Below are 21,680 nucleotides of genomic sequence, written 5' to 3'. Positions count from 1 at the left end.
GCAGAATCTCCTGCAGCAAGAATTAATTTAGAAACCCTCGTAGCCCCAATTTTCCGTCAACTGGAATAGAACCTCAAAATCCTCATGGCAGAATCTCCAGCAGCAAGAATTAATTTAGGAACCCTCATAGCCCCAATTTTCAGTCAACTGGAATAGAACCTCAAAATCCTCTATGAGCACATCCAAGGGTGGACAGTTTAGGGACCCGCCACTATCCAGATCTTCAAGAACAAAGTCCCAAAACGCTGAAGTCTCTTGGTCGCATTCTGCTTCAATACCGGAGGATAAGAACGCCACATCTTCGGAAAGCAGACGTAATTCTTCTGCAGCATACCGTGCGGCGACAGCTGGAATGTGTGGCGGTGATAGAGATAAAACCAGCGGGAATTGTTCTTCGGCGTACCTGGCGGCAGCCGCTTGAATTTGCTGCGGTGACAGACATGAAGCGCAGGAGATTTCCGGCGGGGAAAGGGGAAAATTGAGCTTGGCTTTCGTTCCTCTCAGACAACACAAGACAAAATCGTAGGCGCGGGCAGCCTTTTGCGGTGAGTCGTAGGAGCCTAGCCAAATTCTGGCAGTCGATTTGGGCATTCGAATTTCCGACACCCATTTCCCCCATTTTCTCATTCGAGTTCCCTTGAACTGCCGCGACTTCAGTGAGCGCTTTTCGCATCTTTTGTTACGGGTCTGGTTTTGCGAGGGTTTCGACATGATCTTGGTATTCCGAAGGCTATCCTAGGACTGGCTTGCGAAGGTTGAGGTGCTTAAACCAAGGGAGTGTTTTGGTAAAAGGTTTTGAACTCAGGACGCATAAAACTGTTTATACACTATCAAGTGATATTCCTGCTAACGGTTGAGAATAAAGGTATTGGCTGCAGGGCGGCACATATATAGATAGACCGAAAGCGCGTTGAGCACCTAAGGATTTATGCGGTAATACACCTGGCCGCTTAAAAGGTGGATAAGCGCAAAGACATGCGAAGGGAGATGTAATTTCATTGGTGAATGTGATTTGATGAGTCATCATCAGGGATGATCTGTTTCCTCACGGAGTACGCTGAACAGTGTCTCCATGCTTCTAAGATAAATAAAACCATATATCATTGACGTTGACAGAAGAGTAGCATATCTGTGTGTCGTTCCACCGAGCAAAGGGATGTAATTTCCTGTGTAGAGACGGTAATTTTGGTCACTTCGTGGTAAAACCTGATACATAATCCATCCATAATTTCGGTGGCATCACTGTGCGGTAAAACCTGATACCACAATTCAATCAACTTTTAATTCGAGTCTGTATTGACAACTTATTAGGGCTTCAGTACGGGTCACGTCATTACAATGGACAACCTATGGAGTAATTTAATGAGCGAGCAATAGTGTAACGACATTGTGTTTTTTTTTTTTTGAAAAATTATGGAAAATTTGGTAATATTTTGATGAAGTTTAGCAAGATTTTTGTAAATCTAAATTGCAGCAGTCAAACTTCAAGATTTTGAGTACTCTTAAAAGTTTTTAATGACACTGAAACTATTTCTACCCTCAAAAACATGATTCAATCACAGTTATTGCAAAATTTCTTTAATTTTTTAACCCAGATTTTGTAAAATTTATTTTGGCTTTTTTATTTAAAAGAAGTTATATTACAATTTATAGGAATATTTTGTCTTGCCTACATGAAACCCTGCGCACAACTAAAGAAGTTTTCTCATTAGAAGACATAGATTTTGGGGTTAATCGCTTGGCTAATGGGAAAGCTAAAGACATTGAAGGTTACCAAGCGGAAATCTTAAAAATTGGAGGTCCTCTCCTCATCCCCACATTCACAAGTTTTTCAATCAAAGCGGTCAAGCAAGGGTTCCCTAAACCATGGACTCAAAGCTTCATTATCCCTATTTTTAAAAGTGAGGATACAAATAATCCCTCTAATTATCGGACAATTATGATCAGCCCTCTCCTAGCCAAGTTATATGGTATTATTTTGGAAAGGAAGTTGAGCATATGGCTTGAAAGTGAAGGTAAGCGGGCTAAAGGCCAAGCGGGTTTTAGAAAGCAGCACTCAACAATAGACCACCTCCTTACTCTTAGGATCATTATGGAGGAATGCCGCAATGATAAATCCAATTTCTTTTGTTGCTTTGTGGACTTTAGAAAGGCTTTCGATACAGTTCCTAGAAACAACCTTTGGAACAGATTAGAAGAGCTAAAGGTTCCTTTTGAGTTGAGAGTTGCCGCTATAAGGTTATGCGAGAATGTAATTGCCAAGTTAAAGAGCAATGAGGGGTGGTCGAAAGATATTAAATGTAATATCGGAGTTAAACAAGGTTGCCCCCTCTCCCCTACCCTATTTGGCATTTACATCGACAAGCTAGAAGGTTTTTTAGAGGAAGCAAGATGTGCTGGCACGATCTTAGCTGGGATAGTCATCATCCTTATTCTCTACGCTGACGATATTTTTCTTCTCGCGAGGTGCCCATCTGATCTTGATAAGTAACTTATACTTCTTAAGGGTTTCTGCTCTACCATGGGTATGATTGTTAACACTGACAAAACAAAGGTTATGATTATCAAATCCAAGAAGGACACTTACACTAATTTTATGTATGACAATAGTAACTTAGAGGAAGTGTCTTCCTACAAGTACCTAGGAATTGATATTCATCACAAGCTCAATTGGAACTATAGCATTGGGAAAATGATTAATGGGGGATGGAAAGCTTATTTTGGTCTTGAAAATAATTGTAAAACGACAAACCTCGTAATGTGGGATAGAAAGAAGTTCCTCTTTGAAACTTTAGTCACTCTGGTTATTTTATATGGATGCGAGGTTTGGGGTTGTAGCATCTCTAGAGAATCCTAGAGAAAGATTGAGCAAATCCAGAAACGTTTTATAACGTATAACCTCAAAATTAAAAGCAACACACCCTATCCTATTCTCCTTATAGAAGTGGGTCTTTCCCCTATTGAGAGCCTAGCTATGACTAGGATTCTATTGTACAAGCACAAACTCAATAACATAGGAGACCATAGACTTCCTAAGCTAGCTTTAAATTCCAGCGAAAACCACCTAAGGCTCAAACGAGGTTGGTATAAAGACACCAAGGCCTGGTTAAACCATTGGGAGATCGACGAGAGTGTTGCATTGCAAAACATTAATAACATTAAAAATGTTGTACTTCTAAGTTCAAAGAAAAAATGTGGTGTGAGAAAGATTTAGCAGCTAAAAGGAAATTAAGATATTATAAGGAGGTCATCAACCCCACCCTAGAAGATCAAAAGTATCTCTCTGTTTTAACTAGCTCAAAGAAGAAAATTAATATAGCCAAGATTAGAATGAACTCTCATGAGCTCCATAGTGAAACGGGTCATTGGGCAGTTCCTAAAACACCATGGATGGAAAGGTTCTGCCATCTCTATGAGTGTCCCACGTACAACCACATTAGATCTCAGTGTCAAAATCTTTGTTGCAATACTGACCTTTTTTCAAGAGCATTGTAGAAAAATTGAAATTGAGTATATTTGGGAGTTAGGTAATTGAGAAAATAACAATGTAAAGGCATATGGATTACTGCAAGGGCTCATTCTCACCATAGAAGAAAATATAGAAGATTTAGTGGTGTTGGGAGATTCTTAGTTCGTTATCCATCACCTTATTTATGGAAATGGAGAAAATATAGAAGATTTAGTCGTGTTGGGAGATTCTCAGTTGGTTATCCATCATCTTATTTATGGAAATGAAGAAAACACAGAAGATTTAGTGGTGTTGGGAGATTCTTAGTTGGTTATCCATCACCTTATTTATGGAAATATGAAACTAGCCTTTTCTACTATTAATTCTTTCATGTGTTGAGAATAAACAATTCTATTGCAGATGATCTTATAGGTCTAAACTTGGATGCAAGAGTCCTAATGAGGAAAGGTATTTGTTCCTTGGCAACTATTCTTTAATAGTGGGTTTGATATGTAGTGCAAATCTTGTTTATATCTACATGTCTTTTAAACATCTACACCTCCAAATACTTTGTATCATTCAAATAGTAAAATGATTAATAGATATTGACAATAAATATCTTTGTGAGTTATAAGTATAATTAGCTTCCAAAATTTTTCATTATACCTTGTTATTGTAAAAATAACAATACAAAAAAAATGAATTAATACAATATTTTCATCTTAATAAAAAATAAAAAATAAAAATTCTAATAAAATAAAATAAAAAATAAAAATTCTCATTCAAATTATAAAATTATTTCTATTTAAATAATTTTATATAAAGATGACTCATTATTTTGATGATTACTTTTTATACTAAGTCTTAAATTTTTAAAAAGAATATAAATTTAAATAAATTCAAAAATTTAGTATAAATTCCATATTAAATTCTTCCATAAATATCTAATAAAAATACCCTTGATATTAGTAAGTAATACCACACAACGTTCTGAAATCTTAAAATCCATTTTATACTTGTTTCCATATTTTCACTAATTACATTAAAATCTCTATAACCTTAAATATATCAAAATGTACATAAATATCTATATTCTTAAATATATTATATAATTATTAATTTAATCTAATAGGTTAAATAGGTTATATAGTTAGGAATTTATAAAATAGTTATAAATTTAATTTTTAATTTTAAAATTATTTAACCAATAAAAATAAAATAAAATATTGTTATATATAATATTTTTATACTCCACGCCACGTGGTATTAAGACACTCTTCCTAGATGTTAAGTTATTAGTTTAATTTCTCTTTTATTGAGTGTTATTGGAGGATATGACGATTTCATTGGTTTGATTCCCCACTGTATTCCACTGTTATTCTTAGACATGACTATGAGAGTTAGTCTTAAACATGACCACGATACTTGAAAAAAAAAAAAACTAATTTTTTCTTTTTCTTTATAATATGATTAAATTACTTTATTTTTTATTGTTTTGATTAAAACTTAGAAAACAATGTTTTTAACAAATTAATCATTTATTTTTCAAATTTAACTCTAATTCTAATTTTAATGGTTTAAGTCCAATCATTTTTCACTTATAATTTCAAAATAATAGAAAAACGATAATTGTATTGAGAAGCATATTGTACAATGAAATATGAGGGAGATGTGTAATTCTTTTTGTTCTCAACCTGACATGTATACATCTATAAACAAAAAAAAAAAAAAAAAATTATCACTAAATAAAAACACATTGTTGGTTATAATAAATAACAAAAATTAATGTACATATTTGGCTAGATTTTTTTGAAAGCAATATTGATTGTCTATATTGCAACCTATTATGAAAGAGATGTATAATTCATTATATACTTAACATAGAGTTGACATATGGTATTTAAAAATATATATATTAATAACAAAAATAACATTTTACTCTCAATCATATATAAAATATTGAACATGATTTTATATCAACATTATATAAAATATAAGAAGAAAATATACAATTATATAAATATAAATATTAATTAATATATTTCAATATCATTTTCATATATTTTTATGAAAAAAAATACAAAATCCTTAAAAAATAAAATAATCCAATCACAACTAAAATAATCCATTAATTAACATACGCAAATATTACATATATGACAATGAAAGATAGATCCTCGATACACATATCTAAGCCTACCAACCACTAATTGTTCCTAGGTCAAGCTCAAAGCCCCTGGATCCACCATAACTGCCTTCTTCTCTATCAGATTGTCATTGTTAATGATATCGTGATAGCACTGTAAATTGCAAGTAGCAATCCTATGATTAGATAATGATTATATAGTTATGATTTTCATTCAAGTCAAACCTTGAATGATTTCATCCTAAAAAAAGAATAAATATTAAGTCGTATTTTTGTTAAAAGATTAACTGGATTTTCGTAGCAGAATCTCCAAAAACAAAAATTGATTTAGAAACCCTCGTAGTCCTAATTTTCCGTCCACTGATTTAGAAATCCTCATAGTCCCAATTTTCCATCAACTGAAATAGAACCTCAAAATCCTCCATGGGCACATCCAAGGGTGGAAAGTCTTATAAACCTAGTGACTTGCCATTATCCATATCTTTAAGAATAAAGTCCCAAAACGTTGAAGTCTCTTGGCCACATTTCACTTCCATACTGGAGGTGGGGCAATATGAAACCTTAGTCTTAGAATTGCAGAAATTTGGGCAGGGTCCATTGAGGCATTCTCCTCATGGATCATTATCTTGCTATAATGCCCCACAATATCAGTAGCAGGAGGATCAATGTCAGTTAGATACTGAGAAGTGCAGAGAAGTGTTGACAACAGAGCAACAGGGTCAGTAGAAGAGTCAACAATAGCAAAATTTTCCCAGTAGACAGTTGTAGACACAGTTGATTCAGATTATTTGGTTTAGATTCTTTTTGGTTGCAGATGTTGCAGTAGCAACAAAAACGGTGACAATAGTTGCATGCATAACATTTCAAAGGTATCAGATTAGGATAGAGTTGAATTCCTTTCTTGTTGAGAGGGAGTGTTGAAAATAACAACAAGAAATGTTAAAAATAACATCAATAAAAAATCCTAATTTAATTTGTCATTGAATTAAATTGGGAATAAAATTGTAATTCCACATCTCATGACAACTTGTAATAGTTAACTAAGTTAATTTGACTTAGTTGGCTCAGTTAATTCGAGTTGAGGATTTAACTAGAGTCATGTATAGTGTCTCCTACAATTAGGAGCACTAGTTGAGCTTATTTTGAGTTGTAATTATTTAATTCATTCTAACTGAGTTAAAGTCAGTTAAACTAGTTCCAACTGATGGAGGAATTAGTGGGAGGTCTAGTAGTGGGGTGCAACCTATAGTAGTGGGGTGCAACCCGCAGTAGTGAGGTGTATCCTATCGAACAGAGGGGTGTTGCCTGAAGTGCAGTGTGGTGCTTCTTGCGGTGATCAACCAATAAACTAAAGATTTACTCGTAATTAACTCATGCATGTCAAATCATAGAAAGACCCAATTGAGATTGGAGTTCAGGGATAGTGTATTATCAGTTGTAAAATCATCTAAATTAAACAAATGGTGCATGCAATCAGAAGAAGGCCTAAAATAAATCATTCCTTAATTAGGAAACTCACTAATTTTAACCATTCGAATTGCCTTTAAAAGGAGGAATGAAGACACAAGTTTAATAATTGTTTTGGTGAGCACGAGTTGGTGAGACCAAGCAATAGGAAGCACAAGTTTATGTGTGGAGCTTGTGAGAGAAAGGTGTGCCAAGAGAATCGTGTGCACAGGTTGGTAGTGAGACAGATTGAGATTGTGCAGAGATTGCTTAGGCTTGAGCAAAGCATTGTAAGCTTCTCATATTTTTTTATTAATGCAATATACAGATAGCAGGGGTTTTTAGCTGTGGCTTTCCCTAGAAAATTATTTTGTTATGTGTGATTGAATTCTTTCTATTTTATGCTTCATGATTTCATTGATCATTTATTGTTTCCATTGAGGAGTAGAGTAGATTCAAGTCAATTGTTTTAGCATATTACAATCTGCAGTTTGAATCTACAAGGAATTTCTACACCACCTTCACTAAAAAATTCTAGAAAGCCTTTGTTTAATCTACAAATCACACAATTGAACATGAGCAAAAGTTATCATCCTTGAAAAAATGGTTAAGTTGAGATGGCCAATAAATTCTTGGAAGCCTACTTGTGATGTTTTATAGTTGATAGACAACACCAATGGGTTTAGCGATCGATACTCGTTGAATGGTGGTACAACACCACTTATCATAGTGCCACCAAAATGCACCATATGAGGCTATTTATGTCCAAAATATATACTTTTGTTGCTTCATATTTATTGATATCATCCTACATTTCAAAAAGTGGATTGCAGACCGAGCTATAGAATAGTGACTATTTGAATACTTAAGAGTAATCTCTTGTTGGCTCATAATTAAATGATGCAATATGACAATAAACATTGGGGGATTAGGTGTTCCTTCATCTCTAGCACTATAAGCATACCTCTCAAAGACAAGTGCTCTTAGAAGCTAGCACTAAAATTATAATGGACCTTGATAGATACTCTAAAAAATTTGATCAATTGCATACTAATTGGCTCTTTTAACCCATGATTCACCTAGTCCTTCATGTGTCCTATTTGAAGAAGGCCATGTAGCAATATTTCCAAATTCAAAACCAACCTTCTAGAACTTAATAAGAAGACTTCTATTTGCTTACAACGAAAGGCAAATACTAGCCATAAGAGAATGTAGGTTGTGTCAATGCATAATTCAAGAATTCCTTATATAGTGGAAGGATACATGTCCAGTGGACACTAGTTGGGAACTAGCAAAAATTTTATTGTACTTTCCACACCTCTAGCCTTGTGGACAACACTACTCTTGAAGGGGAGGGCATGTTAGGGCCCTACCTTGAATTCCCTACTTTCAGGTACTTAGCTCTAAGTGATTAAGGTTCAAGGTCATCTTCTTTAAATAACACACATTAAGTAATTTGTAGGTTGTTTTTTAATGTAAAAGGTCATCTTTATTAAAACTCATTATGTAGTTGATACTCATTAGTGAAGGGGCTACAAGTAGTTAGGTGTTGCTACAGAGAAACTATTTATAATGATAGATGCTATCTAATGTCTTGCCATGTGTCCTTATTGTGTTGGAGCTTTGCATAAATAAGTTTGCCCCTTTATGAGGCCCGTGAACATTTCTCTATTAGTTTCTAGATTATCAATACAAGAGTTATGCTATGTAAGTTCTATATCATTGTCTCTATTATTTGTGTTTTTTTAATTTATATTTCTTGAATAATTGCTTAATAATCATTGTTTTTGTTGCTTAAGTATATTACAAAAACAACTTCCATTATACAGAAAGGCCTACCATACATAATGAAAAGTACATTTGAGAAAAAAAAGATGTGAATTTATCAAAATAATATTGGTTAGAAAGCCTAGGTACATTGAAGCATGAGATAATGAATTGAAAAATAACACAACGCAACTTTAAATGACATGCCAACAACCCACTATAACCATGTTGGACATGTTGAACTTTTAAAAAATATATCAAAATCATCAAAAAGACAAAATATTGGGAAGGTCAAAAATTAAATACTCAAATTGAAAACATAAAATAGAGTTCAGACCAAATCAACTTCTTAATAAGAATAAACTATAAATAAAGAGGAAAATATACTAGTCTATTGTAATTGTTATTTAGTAAATATTTTGTAATCATCTAATAAAGATGCCCTATTATTTGATAGGAATTAATTTTGCAAGGGAAACACAAGTAGAAAGTGAAGGGAATGTGAGGCGATAGAAAAAATAAAAATGAAGTTACCAATACCCAACAACAATCCCAAAGTTGATATTAATGCTCAAAGTTAGGATTAATGTTCAAACATAATAACCCAAAGTGAGATTAAAAAACATGAGAGATATGCAATAGCTGATGAAATTACTATTTATAAGGGTCTATAAGTTTGACTAAATCTATATATATCTCAACCAACTTCATTAAAAAACTAGGTTATAGTCATATTGAGTTTGACTAGATCTTTGTATGCCTCAACTAACCTTCTTTCATACGAGGATTGCTTAAATGGTGGAAGGCCTTCTAAATCAACAAATGCTTCTTCAATGCATCATTGGATTTGTTCATCCAATTCAGCTAATGTGGTATGTTACATTCTTCAATGTTCATCTAAAATAGCTTATTTATCTAAGATAACTTTAGGGGATGCAAAAACGATGTTGAGAGTTAACACTAATAAATCATATTTTTTTTGTTTTTGTTTTGGGACTATACGCAAAAGAGAGTTAACATTGATAAATCATAATAGGAAGTTTAATTGGACTAGAACAAACTTTAGGAGGTGAAAAGGAGATTTCCAACTACAAAAGAGAATTAACATTGATAAATCATATTAAAAAGCATACAAAGATGTTGTCAACTACAAAAAAGAAGAAGAAGTTAACGGTGATAAATCATATTTTTTTGGAATTACAACAACCTTTTGAATGCTAGCAACTGTGCATTTCCATATACAAATGATGCAAATAAAACATTCATTATAAATTGTCAACAAATACTTTTTGTCCATTTTATTATTAATTTTTATCTCATTTTGAATTATCAAACAATAATTCAAAATAGTTTAAAATAAAATCTTTATTTTTAGGCCGATAGGCCTTCCTATGCATCAACTTCTTCGTCAACACTTTTACCTTGCTCTGTTCGATCCGGTGAGAAACTTTCAACCGTTGATCTGAACCAGAAAACGAAACAACGGAAAATCAAGAAAGCACAGAAAGTCAAAAAAGCACAAAAGCTCACGAGAAAGGATTCTATGCAGAAAATCAAGAAAGCCTGCCCTTTTTCTCGTGGAAAAATCATCAATCCCATGCCTTTCCGCCATGAAGCACTATCATTTCCTATTATGGAACTATCGGAACATGTTACGAACAGAGGCAACTATAGCTACTCATGTTTTACTGTTTTGCTTGTTGTCAAATGATTTTGATGGAATACAAGTTTAGTTTATTAATTAGTCTCCTTTGGTTGTAGTAAAATAGTTGACAATACAAAGAAAATGACTCCCGCCATGAACAAGCTCGCCCTCTGTCAAAGCCTCCTTTAAACACCATACTCCGACATCGCTCTGCAGTTTCCCTGCAACCGACGAAACACTGGCTGTAGCCGCTGTGTAATAAGAGCCTTTTGAAGATCCGCCCTTAGATATTCAGATTTCAGCCAAAAATGGCTTTGAGCAGCGCTGCGGTTGATACGGATGGATCGGTTCATTCAACTTTTGCTTCAAGATATGTTCAGGAATCCTTGCCTCAGTACGTCTTCCTTCCTTCCTTCCTTCACCCCCATTCTACTGCTTTGCTTTTTCCAAGGATCGTTTAAATTCCACTAGAAAATAATGGGTGCATTCAGGATCTTTTCCATCTGTCTAGTCTGGTTTGAATGTGTGTGTTCTCAAGTTTCGAATGCCGGAAAGGTATTCCAAAAGATGCTGCGTATCAAATCATCAGTGACGAGCTGATGCTGGATGGGAACCCCAAGCTCAATCTTGCCTCTTTCGTGACTACATGGATGGAACTTGAATGTGATAAGCTCATCATGCATGCCATCAACAAGAACTATGCTAACATGGACGAGTATCTTGTCACCATAGAATTGCAGGTAATGGCAGTTCTTGTGATAAACTTATGCTTTTATTATTTCTAGATCTGAAATCCGCTCTCAGATCTATTTTGATCATTTAGGCCCTCGAAATTTTCTGAAAGGTTTGGGTGCTTTCCTCTTTTTTTTGGTTTGGAAAAGAATCAATACGTGAACATTATAGACAAACTGTTTAATGCCCCACTCGGCCATGGAGAGGAAGTTGTTGGTGTGGGAAAGGTTGGATCTTCATAGGCGATCATGATGGCGGGCCTTGCATTCAAACGCAAATGGCAGAACAAGCGCAAGGCAGAGGGGAAGCCATGTGACAAGCCAAACATTGTTACTGGTGCAAATGTGCAGGTAATATCAAGTTTTTCATATGAAGTAACCAATTACATCAAAACCAAATCCATTAAAAACAATTTTTGTTGTAACTACGAAAGAAGTGAGGTGGGCGTTAGGACTGGTAATTTGAATATCAGAACCCAGATTGAAAGGGACTTATATGTAATATGAAGGTTGTGAGGCTTGAGATTAAGTGTATATAAAGTCCATCAGAATCATCATCCCACCTGAGTGGTAGATTATATGCAAATGTCATTCAACTAGATATATTTTGCACAAACTTGGTGACAAAATTGTTCCAAATCTACATTCTTTGGTTTTGTTTTGCAGGTTTGTTGGGAGAAATTTGCTCGATATTTTGAAGTAGCGTTGAAAGAAGTTAAACTGAAAGAGGGCTACTATGTGATGGATCCCGTCAAAGCTGTCGAGATGGTTGACAAGAACACTATTTGTGTGGCAACCATTTTGGGTTCTACTTACAATGGCGAGTTCGAAAATGTAAAGCTGTTGAACGATCTCCTCCTACAGAAAAACAAGGAAACAAGGTGAGCCATCAGATCTCCTTCGATTTACCTGCTCATTGAATAAGACTGACTAGGCTGAAAATTGTGATTGTGGTCATGATCTTTGATTGCGCTCGATGGTTGCAGGTGGGACACACCCATACATGTGGACGCGGTAAGCGGCGGATTTATTGCACCGTTCCTCTATCCTGATTTGGAATGGGATTTTCGGCTTCCATTGGTGAAGAGCATAAACATGAGCGGGCACAAGTATGGACTCGTCTATGCCGGAATCGGATGGGTTATCTGGAGAGCAAAGCACGACCTCCCAGAAGATCTTATCTTTCACATCAACTATTTGGGGGCCGATCAGCCCACCTTCACCCTCAACTTCTCCAAAGGTTAAATCAAATTTTCTTAGTTGATGATCACTGTATTTCATTTCAATTTATTAGGTCAATGGGATATTTGGATGTTTCCCTTGGACAAAACATCTTTGAATTAAAGTCATGACCTTGTACCCTACAGGGGCCAGCCAAATAATTGCTCAATATTACCAGCTCATACGTCTGGGGTTCGAGGTTTGTTGTTGCCCATCAAACTTTTATTAGCTGTAATACCATTGCCGAGTTTACAGGCAGTTGTTACACATTACAGGGTTGATTGATTTCTAAGCATGAGGCGGTCAAAAGCCAACTTCGTATTTAGATTTACAAATGGATAAAGCTCAAAGATTTTTTAAGTTAAGGGAAGCTTTCTATTATTATTCGATATTGTTTTCGTTTACAGGCTGGGCTACATGAATGCCCACTGTTATTATTAGAGCTTGCTATTTTCTAATTTAATTTCACAGCTGTATGAGTGGTGGAAAGTAGGGAACAAAACAAAATAGCAGGGAAGCGCAGTGCTCCCCACTCGATTCTTGTTATTCATTACATTGCATTGCAGTCACGTTCATTGTCAGTGGATTTCGGCCGAGTCTTCGTTTGCATTCCATTTCGTTTGCATTCCATTCCATTTCATGGCATTGTTCAGATTATTCAGTCTCACCTCATTTAATTCTTAAAATTTGTTGAAATGCTCTTCATGCTACAAAGCTAGAGGTTGTGAACGTGTTGACTTTAGATCTGTTTATTTTGAGTGTTGTGGTTAATTTATGGGTAATCAATTTCAAAAGAGTGTGAGCTTATAAGAGCGTTTTAGTAGCCCATATTTAAACTCTGGGTCCTCTTATACTGCCTAATAATTCACTTGGACCAACATCTCTTCTAAAGAAATTCAACAATTCTAATTTAATAATCCTGTCGGCCTCTCTTTGTACCTTTTGGGACAATTGCTAGTTTATATTTATATTTATTTCTTTAGCGACCATTATATTTGTTTATCATTTTAAAGATATAATTAATATTTATTTTGAAAAATTATTATTATTTTTTTAATTATAAAATGAATTATAAATTACAAATTTAAAAAACCACTGAATCTAATATTTCAACAAAGGGAAGATATAAAAAATTTAAATATAAATGATATTATTGAAAAGTTTTATATAGTAGAATTATTGGTATTTATCTGTAAAGATATATGGATATCATTTTTTAAAAGGTTGAATTGTGAACCAGTTTTAATTAAGTTAAATCTTGTAATCCCTGGAATGTGCTTTTTGTCAACAGATATGGACAAATAGGCATATGGGGAGGAGAGACGGTAGAGGAGGCCTGGAGGACGTGGAGTTCAAATCCAACCTTTCCAGCCTTCGAGATGCTTCCACTGATTATATGTTGGGAGTGTGGATCGCGAGAAATCAAACGATTTTCCAGGATAGACTGTCCCTTCCTTCAATTATGGCAGCAGAAACCTTGGCAATCTTTGGTCATCCAGAATTAAGCTATCAGGCCATCCAGAAAACCAGAATTAAGCTTTCTAGCTTCCTGGTTTTTAGTATTTTTCTTTGGAAATGGTTCGTTGGATCATGCTTTAAGGGCACCCTGTTTTTTGGTCTTTATGTCACCCAGGGATTGTGTTTCCTTTTTTATTTATGTTCTGCCTTCTCTGCTCACAGATATAATTTTTGTGTGTGTGAAGAATGAGTTTGAGCTCACTGATCACAGAAAAAAGAATAAGTCATTTCTCTTTAACATTAATGAAGGAATTTGGCCAGATTCAACGTTTTGAGGTTTGTTTGCTCCCAGAGATGATCCCATTTTCAAACCACGGCTCAGGTTCTCGTTCATGGAATCTCATAAATTTATTATATAAGTATAAATTTAGAAACCCCCACTGCCTCAGTTTAGAAAAATAAATTTAGAAACCTCCACTTAACTTGTCCTTGGCAGAGAAAAAATAAATTTAGAAACCTCACTTAATTCGAATTTTATGAGATTAAGGGACTTTGGATTGATGGTGAATAGGTGCACTATTAAAGTATTCCTTACGATAAATCACCTATCAAATGGCCGTAAGTACTTAGCTTAATCTTAACTTGGAAAAAAAACTCAAATTTTATGGTGGAATCTTCAACAGAGAAAAATAAATTTAGAAACCCCCCACTGCCCTAGTTTTCCATTATCGGGAACAGAACCTCAAAATCCTCCATAGGCACATCCCAGGGTGGAAAATCCTGGGAAGTAGAGTTTCGCCATTATCCACATCTTGAGGAACAGAGTCCCAAAATGCTGACATCTCTTGGCCGTCATTACCACATTCCACTTTCGTAAGGGAAGTTGAGAACGCCGCATCTTCAGAAAGCAGCAGAAATTCTTCTGCGGCGTACTTGGCGGCGAGGGCTTGAATTTGCGGCGGTGATAGAGATGAAGCGCAGGGGATTTCCGGCAGGGTGTGGGGAAAACTGATCTTGGATTTCGATCCCTTGAGACAATGCACTGCAAAATCGTAGGCGCGGGCAGCCATTTCTGGCGTGTCATAAGAGCCTAACCAAATCCTACGAGTCGAATGGGGCATTCGAATTTCGGACACCCATTTTCTCATTCGGATTCCGTTGAACTTTCGTGACTTCCGTGAGCGGTTTTCGCGTCTGTTGCGGCGGTTCTGGTTTGGCGAGGGTTTAGCCATGTTGGGTTGTTGCTGGGAAATCCGGAGTCGAACTCAGCACGTGTTTGCAAAGCTCGAACAAATTCAGGACGCATAAAGCTGTTTGTACACTATGGCAAGTAAATATCACTGCTTCCGAATGACAATGAGAGTGTAAGCTGTGGAGCAACATATATAGAGAGACAGAAACCGCGTTACACGTGGCTGCTTAAAAAGCCGCTCTAAGTGCGTACGGATGATACACCTGGCCGCAAAAAGGATAGATAAAGCTGCCGGGGCAATGACATGCGAAGGTGAATATAATTTTATTGGTGAATTTGATTTGATGAGTCATCAGAATAACATGGGTCGTCAATGGTCATGGAGCACGTTGCACACTTTCTCCATGCTTCTAAGGTAATCGGGCACTTTTTCCAGTCGTCTGCTCAACATAAAAAATATGTCATTAACGTTTGTAGTTCCACGAAGGAAATGGATGCATGTATGTAGAGATGGATGGTGTAATAATGGTAATTTGGTTGTCTTTTTGAGGTTGTTTTACGAGTCCTATTTTTTTTATCGGCTCGCTTGCACTTTGCATGGTCCTTCCAGAGTTTTCGGCACGGGATGTTATTTTTCCACAAAGACATGGTGGCCATAGTAAGGTTAGAAAGATAGCTTTGGTCATGGTAAAGTTTCTAGTAAGGTTAGAAAGATAGCTTTGGTCATGGTAAAGTTTCGAAGATAAACTATTTGTTGCAATTTGGGATCCCAACGCCAATTTCCAATAATCTCTAAACATCCAGATCTGATCTAAACTATAAGTTTCTATTACTAGCTATTGCATTTATCTGAAGAGATTAACAATTCCCTATACACTTTGTTTTAATTTGTTTGTTTGTTTTTTTGTTTTTTGTTTTTTCTTCGTAAAACATAAAACTACAATTCTATCAACGTCTCGTGAATCCAACCCTATTTTCGGTGGCATCACTTTTAATTCGAGACTTGCTCGTGCTTCTGTATATGTCACATTATATTTAAAATACATAATGATTAAAGAATATAATTATTATTTTTAAAATACATGATTTTTAAAAAATATTTATGATTTTTGCATACAAAATTATATTTCCATTAGAGTAGTTTATTTTGGTTGATAAGTGGGTGAATCCTGAAAATCACTCTTACTCTCTCGCCGCTGAGAGGTCACGACTTAGGGGCATCTACGCCGTCAAAGTCACCCGGAGATCGCACGCCGCACCAGCAGAAACCATGCTGGATTTTTGGTATCGGTGAGACTAGAACCGGTGACCTTTACTTACGGAGCGCCTTAACAGCACCTTCCTTCACCAACTAATTTAACCAAAGGGAAAAGCATTTATTTGTTTTATTAAATCTTACCAAAAGCGGAAGAAGAAAAAAAAACTAACTTATGGCATTCAATTCATTATTAATGTGCATTAATTATGCTTTGTCGAAAAGCAAAAAAAACTTATGGTATTTAATTCATTATTAATGTGTGTTGAACACTAATGTGTATTAATTATGTTGATAGGTGTCGTGTTATATTAAGAGGTTTTTTAAGCAATATTATTTTTTACCGTAAAAATTATGTAGAAGTTTTTTTTAGAGATATTATAGAGATTCATCGTCCTCTAACTCAACATGTGTCTTATAAACCAAACATAAGTTGACTGCTTACCATGGTATTACCCTGTCCACTTCAGTGCCACGAGTAGGCTTGTGAAACAATTTTCAAAATTTTCAAACAACAACTTTGTGTGTTATAGCTTTTAAACAAATGTAATCCCTACAAAAAACATCAGCAATATGGCAAAGCGCCATACATAGGACGCTCACTTAGACTTGAGTATTTTACTCTGATTAAATTTCATAACTAGAATAAGCAATGATAAAAGATTTTTGAAACACAAGTTCCAAAGAGTTGGAAGAATCCTAAGCATACAAACAACAACATAATATGTGTTAATTTCAAGCACCCTCCCCAGTGAGGATCCAATTTCCCTTTCTTCAATGAGAAGAAAACAATTCTCTAGCTTTAATACAAGCACCGTCATTAATCAAACTCAGTGCCCAAACCTCCAGCGTTGTAAAATTTTTTTAGTGTTTTGAATTGGTGTTATGCTTCCATGACTTGCAGGCCTTTTATAGCTTCAAAACCACAAAAATAGGTGATTTCTAGCAATGGATCTAGTTGCTCGTAATTATGTAATAGGACAACCAACTCTAGATCTACGAGGAAGATCAAAATAGGAAAAGAATATTGCTTCCTCCAAAGATAATAGCATACCAAAACACATATAATTTTCCTTCCAGTTGAATTTTCTAGTATATAATGAACAAGGATAGTTGTGGAGCATGACCCACAACTGCAAGGGACGAACAAGAAGGCATGCCCACAAAAACAACCAGAAATTTACAATAGGGGTTCATGCAGCAGGACAACTTCGAGCCAATGTTCTAAACAAATTAAAAAGCAGATAAAGCTAAAGAGTCAAAATTAAATGGAGTAAATGAAAGAGGGCTATGCCTCCATGCCTATTCAATGCGCAAACAAGGGACTTTGGGTATACATAAGGTGGATATTGAATGAATTTCGAAGTGAATATTGTTGTTGAATGCGAGGTGATTGCTTGGGTAGAGATTGCATGGAAATAGAGGGAATGCAAAAACCATAAAAACCCAAATGGCAGTGCAAATATGGGTGGGGCAGAATATTGAATGTGCAAATTGCATGGGAAATACAGGGCAGGGAAAAATATTGAATGTGTAGATTATGTGGGAGATATGGGGAATGTTGAGCTGTGATTCTCTGAATATTGCAGGGGCAAACATGTAATGAGCAATGAAAGGGCCCAAACACTGTTGATGATAGTCTTGGTGGCAGTGAATTTTCTAGTATATAATGAACAAGGATAGTTGTGGAGCATGACCCACAACTGCAGGGGACGAACGGGAAGGCATGCCCACAAAAACAACCAAAAATTTACAACAGGGGCTCATGCAGCAGGACAAATTCGAGCCAATGTTCCGAACAATTTAAAAAGTAGATAAAGCTAAAGAGGCAAAATTAAATGGAGTAAATGAAAGAGGGCTATGCCTCCATGCCTATTCAATGCGCAAACAGGGGACTTGGGTATACATAAGGTGGATATTGAATGAATTTCGAAGTGAATATTGTTATTGAATGTGAGGTGATTGCTTGGGTAGAGATTGCATGGAGATAGAGGGAATGCAAAAACTGTAAAAACCCAAATGGCGGTGCAGATATGGGTGGGGCAGAATATTGAATGCGCAAATTGCGTGGGAGATACAGGGCAGGGAAAAATATTTAATGTGTAGATTGTGTGGGAGATATGGGGAATGTTGAGCTGTGATTCTCTGAATATTGGAGGGGCAAACATGTAATGAGCAATGAACAGGCCCAAACACTCTTGATGATAGTCTTGGTGGCAGTGATTCTATGAATATATTGTACAGGGACGAACATGTAATGAGCAATGATTCTATGGATATATTGTGTAGGGGCAAACATGTAATGAGCAATGAACAGGCCCAAACATTGTTGGTGATAGTCTTGGTGGTAGATTACACAAAGGAGGATGAAAATAGAGACCTCCTATTGGCTGGGGTCAATAATGTGACCTCACCCCAACCCTATAGACGAAACAACTATCAACACAATTACCTAAATCATATCATATTTATATTTGAAAATTTATTTAAAAAAAATTAATATAAGTTTATTTTCACTTTAGAATAATTGTTTATAAATAATATAAGGTTAATTTATTAAAATTTTTAACATTGATATTGTATTTAATAGACATACAATTTACTATTATTTTTAATTTAAATAAATACATAAATTATAAAAAAAATACTATAGTTATAGCTAAAGACTCATTCTCTCACATCATAAATATGTACTTTAAAAATTTGTATATATGATAAAATTAAAAAAAAAATTAAATAACTCTAATCAAATTCACTTTTATAAACTATGTGATAATCATATTAAATTTGATTAAATTTCTTTACAGTTCAACCAATTTTCCTTTAATAATTAAAAAAAATCAGGTTAAAATAATTAGTTTCACATATTATAATGCCTTCATATATTTATAGGTTGAAATAATTAATTTCACATATTATAACGCCTTCATATATTTATCGTGATATTGTCTTCACGAGGGCATGTTTGAATGATAAGCTTGCAGCAAAGTCAACACCATCATATTCATTTATCCATTTTAGTGTTTAATTGCATCTGGGAGATTTCCAACCATCGAAAAGAGTTAATTATGATAACAATTTTGGCATGTTTGAATGATAAATTTGCAGCAAAGTCAACACCATCATATTCATTTATCCATCCTAATGTTTAATTGCATGGAGATTTTCAACCACTAATAAATTTAAATTCAATTTAAGTTTATTAATCATTCCAATATAGTTAAAATATATTTTTTTAAAATTAGTAGTTAATTTAATACTAATAACCAATAATTATCCTAAAAAAAAATTATAGATAGTATTTTGTTTAACCATTTAAAATTATTAAGTAATTATCTTATAATTATTAAGTGTTTAATAATTTTAAATTAATTATATTTTATAAATTAATACTTAAATAAAAATTAAAAATCAAATAAAATTATTACTAATTAAAATTTTAAGTGATTATCTTCCCTATGAAGAATATAAATATATTGTTAATATTATTAATATTTATAATATCATTTGTAAATTGAATTGGGTGGAGAAAACTGGTGAGACTTGCTGAAATATATATATATTTTATATGTATATCCGGTTGAAATGAAGCCTCTTTAAATTTTAGATTGGATTGAAATGACACTGGAACAAGATCTTCGAATAAAGTTCGAACAACCTTCGTGATAAATTCCAACCTTCATAAAACTTAGAGCTCTGATCATACCACAGATAGCCCCACTTCTCTTTAAATTTTAAATTGGATTGAAATGACAGTGGAACAAGATCTTCGCAATAAAGTTCCAACAAGCTTCGTGATAAATTACAACCTTCATAAAACTTAGAGCTCTGATCAGACCACACATAGCCCTATTTTCAAGCAACCGGTCAGGGTCTTATTTCTGGAAAGTGGAGCATCAATTCATTAATCTCGTCAATTTCCAAAAATAAGAATAAAGCTTCACTAGATTTTCATGAAGAATAGTTATTTTAAAGTGGAGTAGAAAGTCATAATCTCATGTGTTTCTCAAATAAGAATGAAGATTAACTCGTATTTTCATGAAAAGATTAACTGTATTTTCATGGCAGAATCTCCAGCAGCAAAAATTAATTTAGAAACCCTCATAGGCCCAATTTTCCGTCAACGAATAGAACCTCAAAATCCACATGGCCGAATCTCCAGCAGCCAAAATTATTTTAGAAACCCTCATGGCCCCAGTTTTCTGTCAACTGGAATAGAACCTCAAAATCCTCGTGGCAGAATCTCCAGCAGCAAGAATTAATTTAGAAACCCTCATAGCCCCAATTCTCCGTCAACTGAAATAGAACCTCAAAGTCCTCATGGCAAAATCTCCAGCAGCAAGAATTAATTTAGAAACCCTCACAGCCCCAACTGGAATAGAACCTCAAAATCCTCATGGCAGAATCTCCAGCAGCAAAAATTAATTTAGAAACCCTCATAGCCCCAATTTTCCGTAACTGGAATAGAACCTCAAAATCCTCATGGCAGAATCTCCAGCAGCAAGAATTAATTTAGGAACCCTCATAGCCCCAATTTTCCGTCAACTGGAATAGAACCTCAAAATCCTCTATGAGCACATCCAAGGGTGGACAGTTTAGTGACCCGCCACTGTCCAGATCTTCAAGAACAAAGTCCCAAAACGCTGAACTCTCTTGGTCGCATTCTGCTTCAATACTGGAGGATGAGAACGCCACATCTTCGGAAAGCAGACGGAATTCTTCTGCAGCATACCGGGAGGCGACAGCTGGAATGTTTGGCGGTGATAGAGATAAAACCAGCGGGAATTCTTCTTCGGCGTACCTGGCGGCAGCCGCTTGAATTTGCGGCGGTGACAGACATGAAGCGCAGGGGATTTCCGGCGGGGAAAGGGGAAAATTGAGCTTGGCTTTCGCTCCTATCAGACAACACAAGGCAAAATCGTAGGCGCGGGCAGCCTTTTGCTGTGAGTCGTAGGAGCCTAGCCAAATTCTGGCAGTCGATTTGGGCATTCGAATTTCCGACACCCATTTCCCCCATTTTCTCATTCGAGTTCCCTTGAACTGCCGCGACTTCAGTGAGCGCTTTTCGCATCTTTTGTTCCGGGTCTGGTTTTGCGAGGGTTTCGACATGATCTAGCTATTCCGGAGGCTAACTTAGGACTGGCTTGCGAAGCTTGAGGTGGTTAAACCAAGGGAGTGTTTTGGTAAGAGGTTTTGAACTCAGGAACTATCAAGTGATATTCCTGCTAACGGATGAGAATAATAGTGTTAGCTGTAGGGCGGCACATGTATAGATAAACAGAAAGCGCGTTGAGCACCAAAGGATTTATGTGGTAATACACCTGGCCGCTTAAAAGACTGAGTTGTGTGCGTAAGGTGTGCGCGTGGTACA

At 35.3% G+C, this 21,680-nt stretch overlaps 2 protein-coding genes and 1 pseudogene across 2 annotated transcripts; 1 reads left to right on the top strand and 2 right to left on the bottom strand.

The window, feature by feature from the left end:
• Window positions 1-85: 85 nt before the first annotated feature.
• LOC149176460 (ethylene-responsive transcription factor TINY-like) lies at window positions 86-21,567 on the bottom strand. The gene is made up of 2 exons (XM_089419922.1): window positions 20,694-21,567; window positions 86-159 (listed from the first exon to the last, which is right to left on the bottom strand). The coding sequence occupies exon 1, from the start codon at window positions 21,416-21,418 to the stop codon at window positions 20,822-20,824; it is 597 nt and encodes a 198-aa protein (XP_089276048.1). The 5' UTR covers window positions 21,419-21,567; the 3' UTR covers window positions 86-159; window positions 20,694-20,821.
• On the top strand, window positions 10,761-14,197 carry LOC149176462 (glutamate decarboxylase 1-like; annotated as a pseudogene).
• LOC149176461 (ethylene-responsive transcription factor ERF016-like) lies at window positions 14,588-15,094 on the bottom strand. The gene has a single exon (XM_089421475.1). The coding sequence runs from the start codon at window positions 15,092-15,094 to the stop codon at window positions 14,588-14,590; it is 507 nt and encodes a 168-aa protein (XP_089277601.1).
• Window positions 21,568-21,680: the final 113 nt, after the last annotated feature.

Source organism: Pinus tabuliformis, chromosome 4_1 (assembly GCF_031772625.1).
Source record: "Pinus tabuliformis cultivar Carrire ecotype Pingquan chromosome 4_1, CPIR1, whole genome shotgun sequence".
In the NCBI taxonomy this organism is placed as follows: domain Eukaryota; kingdom Viridiplantae; phylum Streptophyta; class Pinopsida; order Pinales; family Pinaceae; genus Pinus; species Pinus tabuliformis.
Note: the sequence above shows the minus strand (reverse complement) of the source record. Positions and strands in the feature narration are given on the sequence as shown.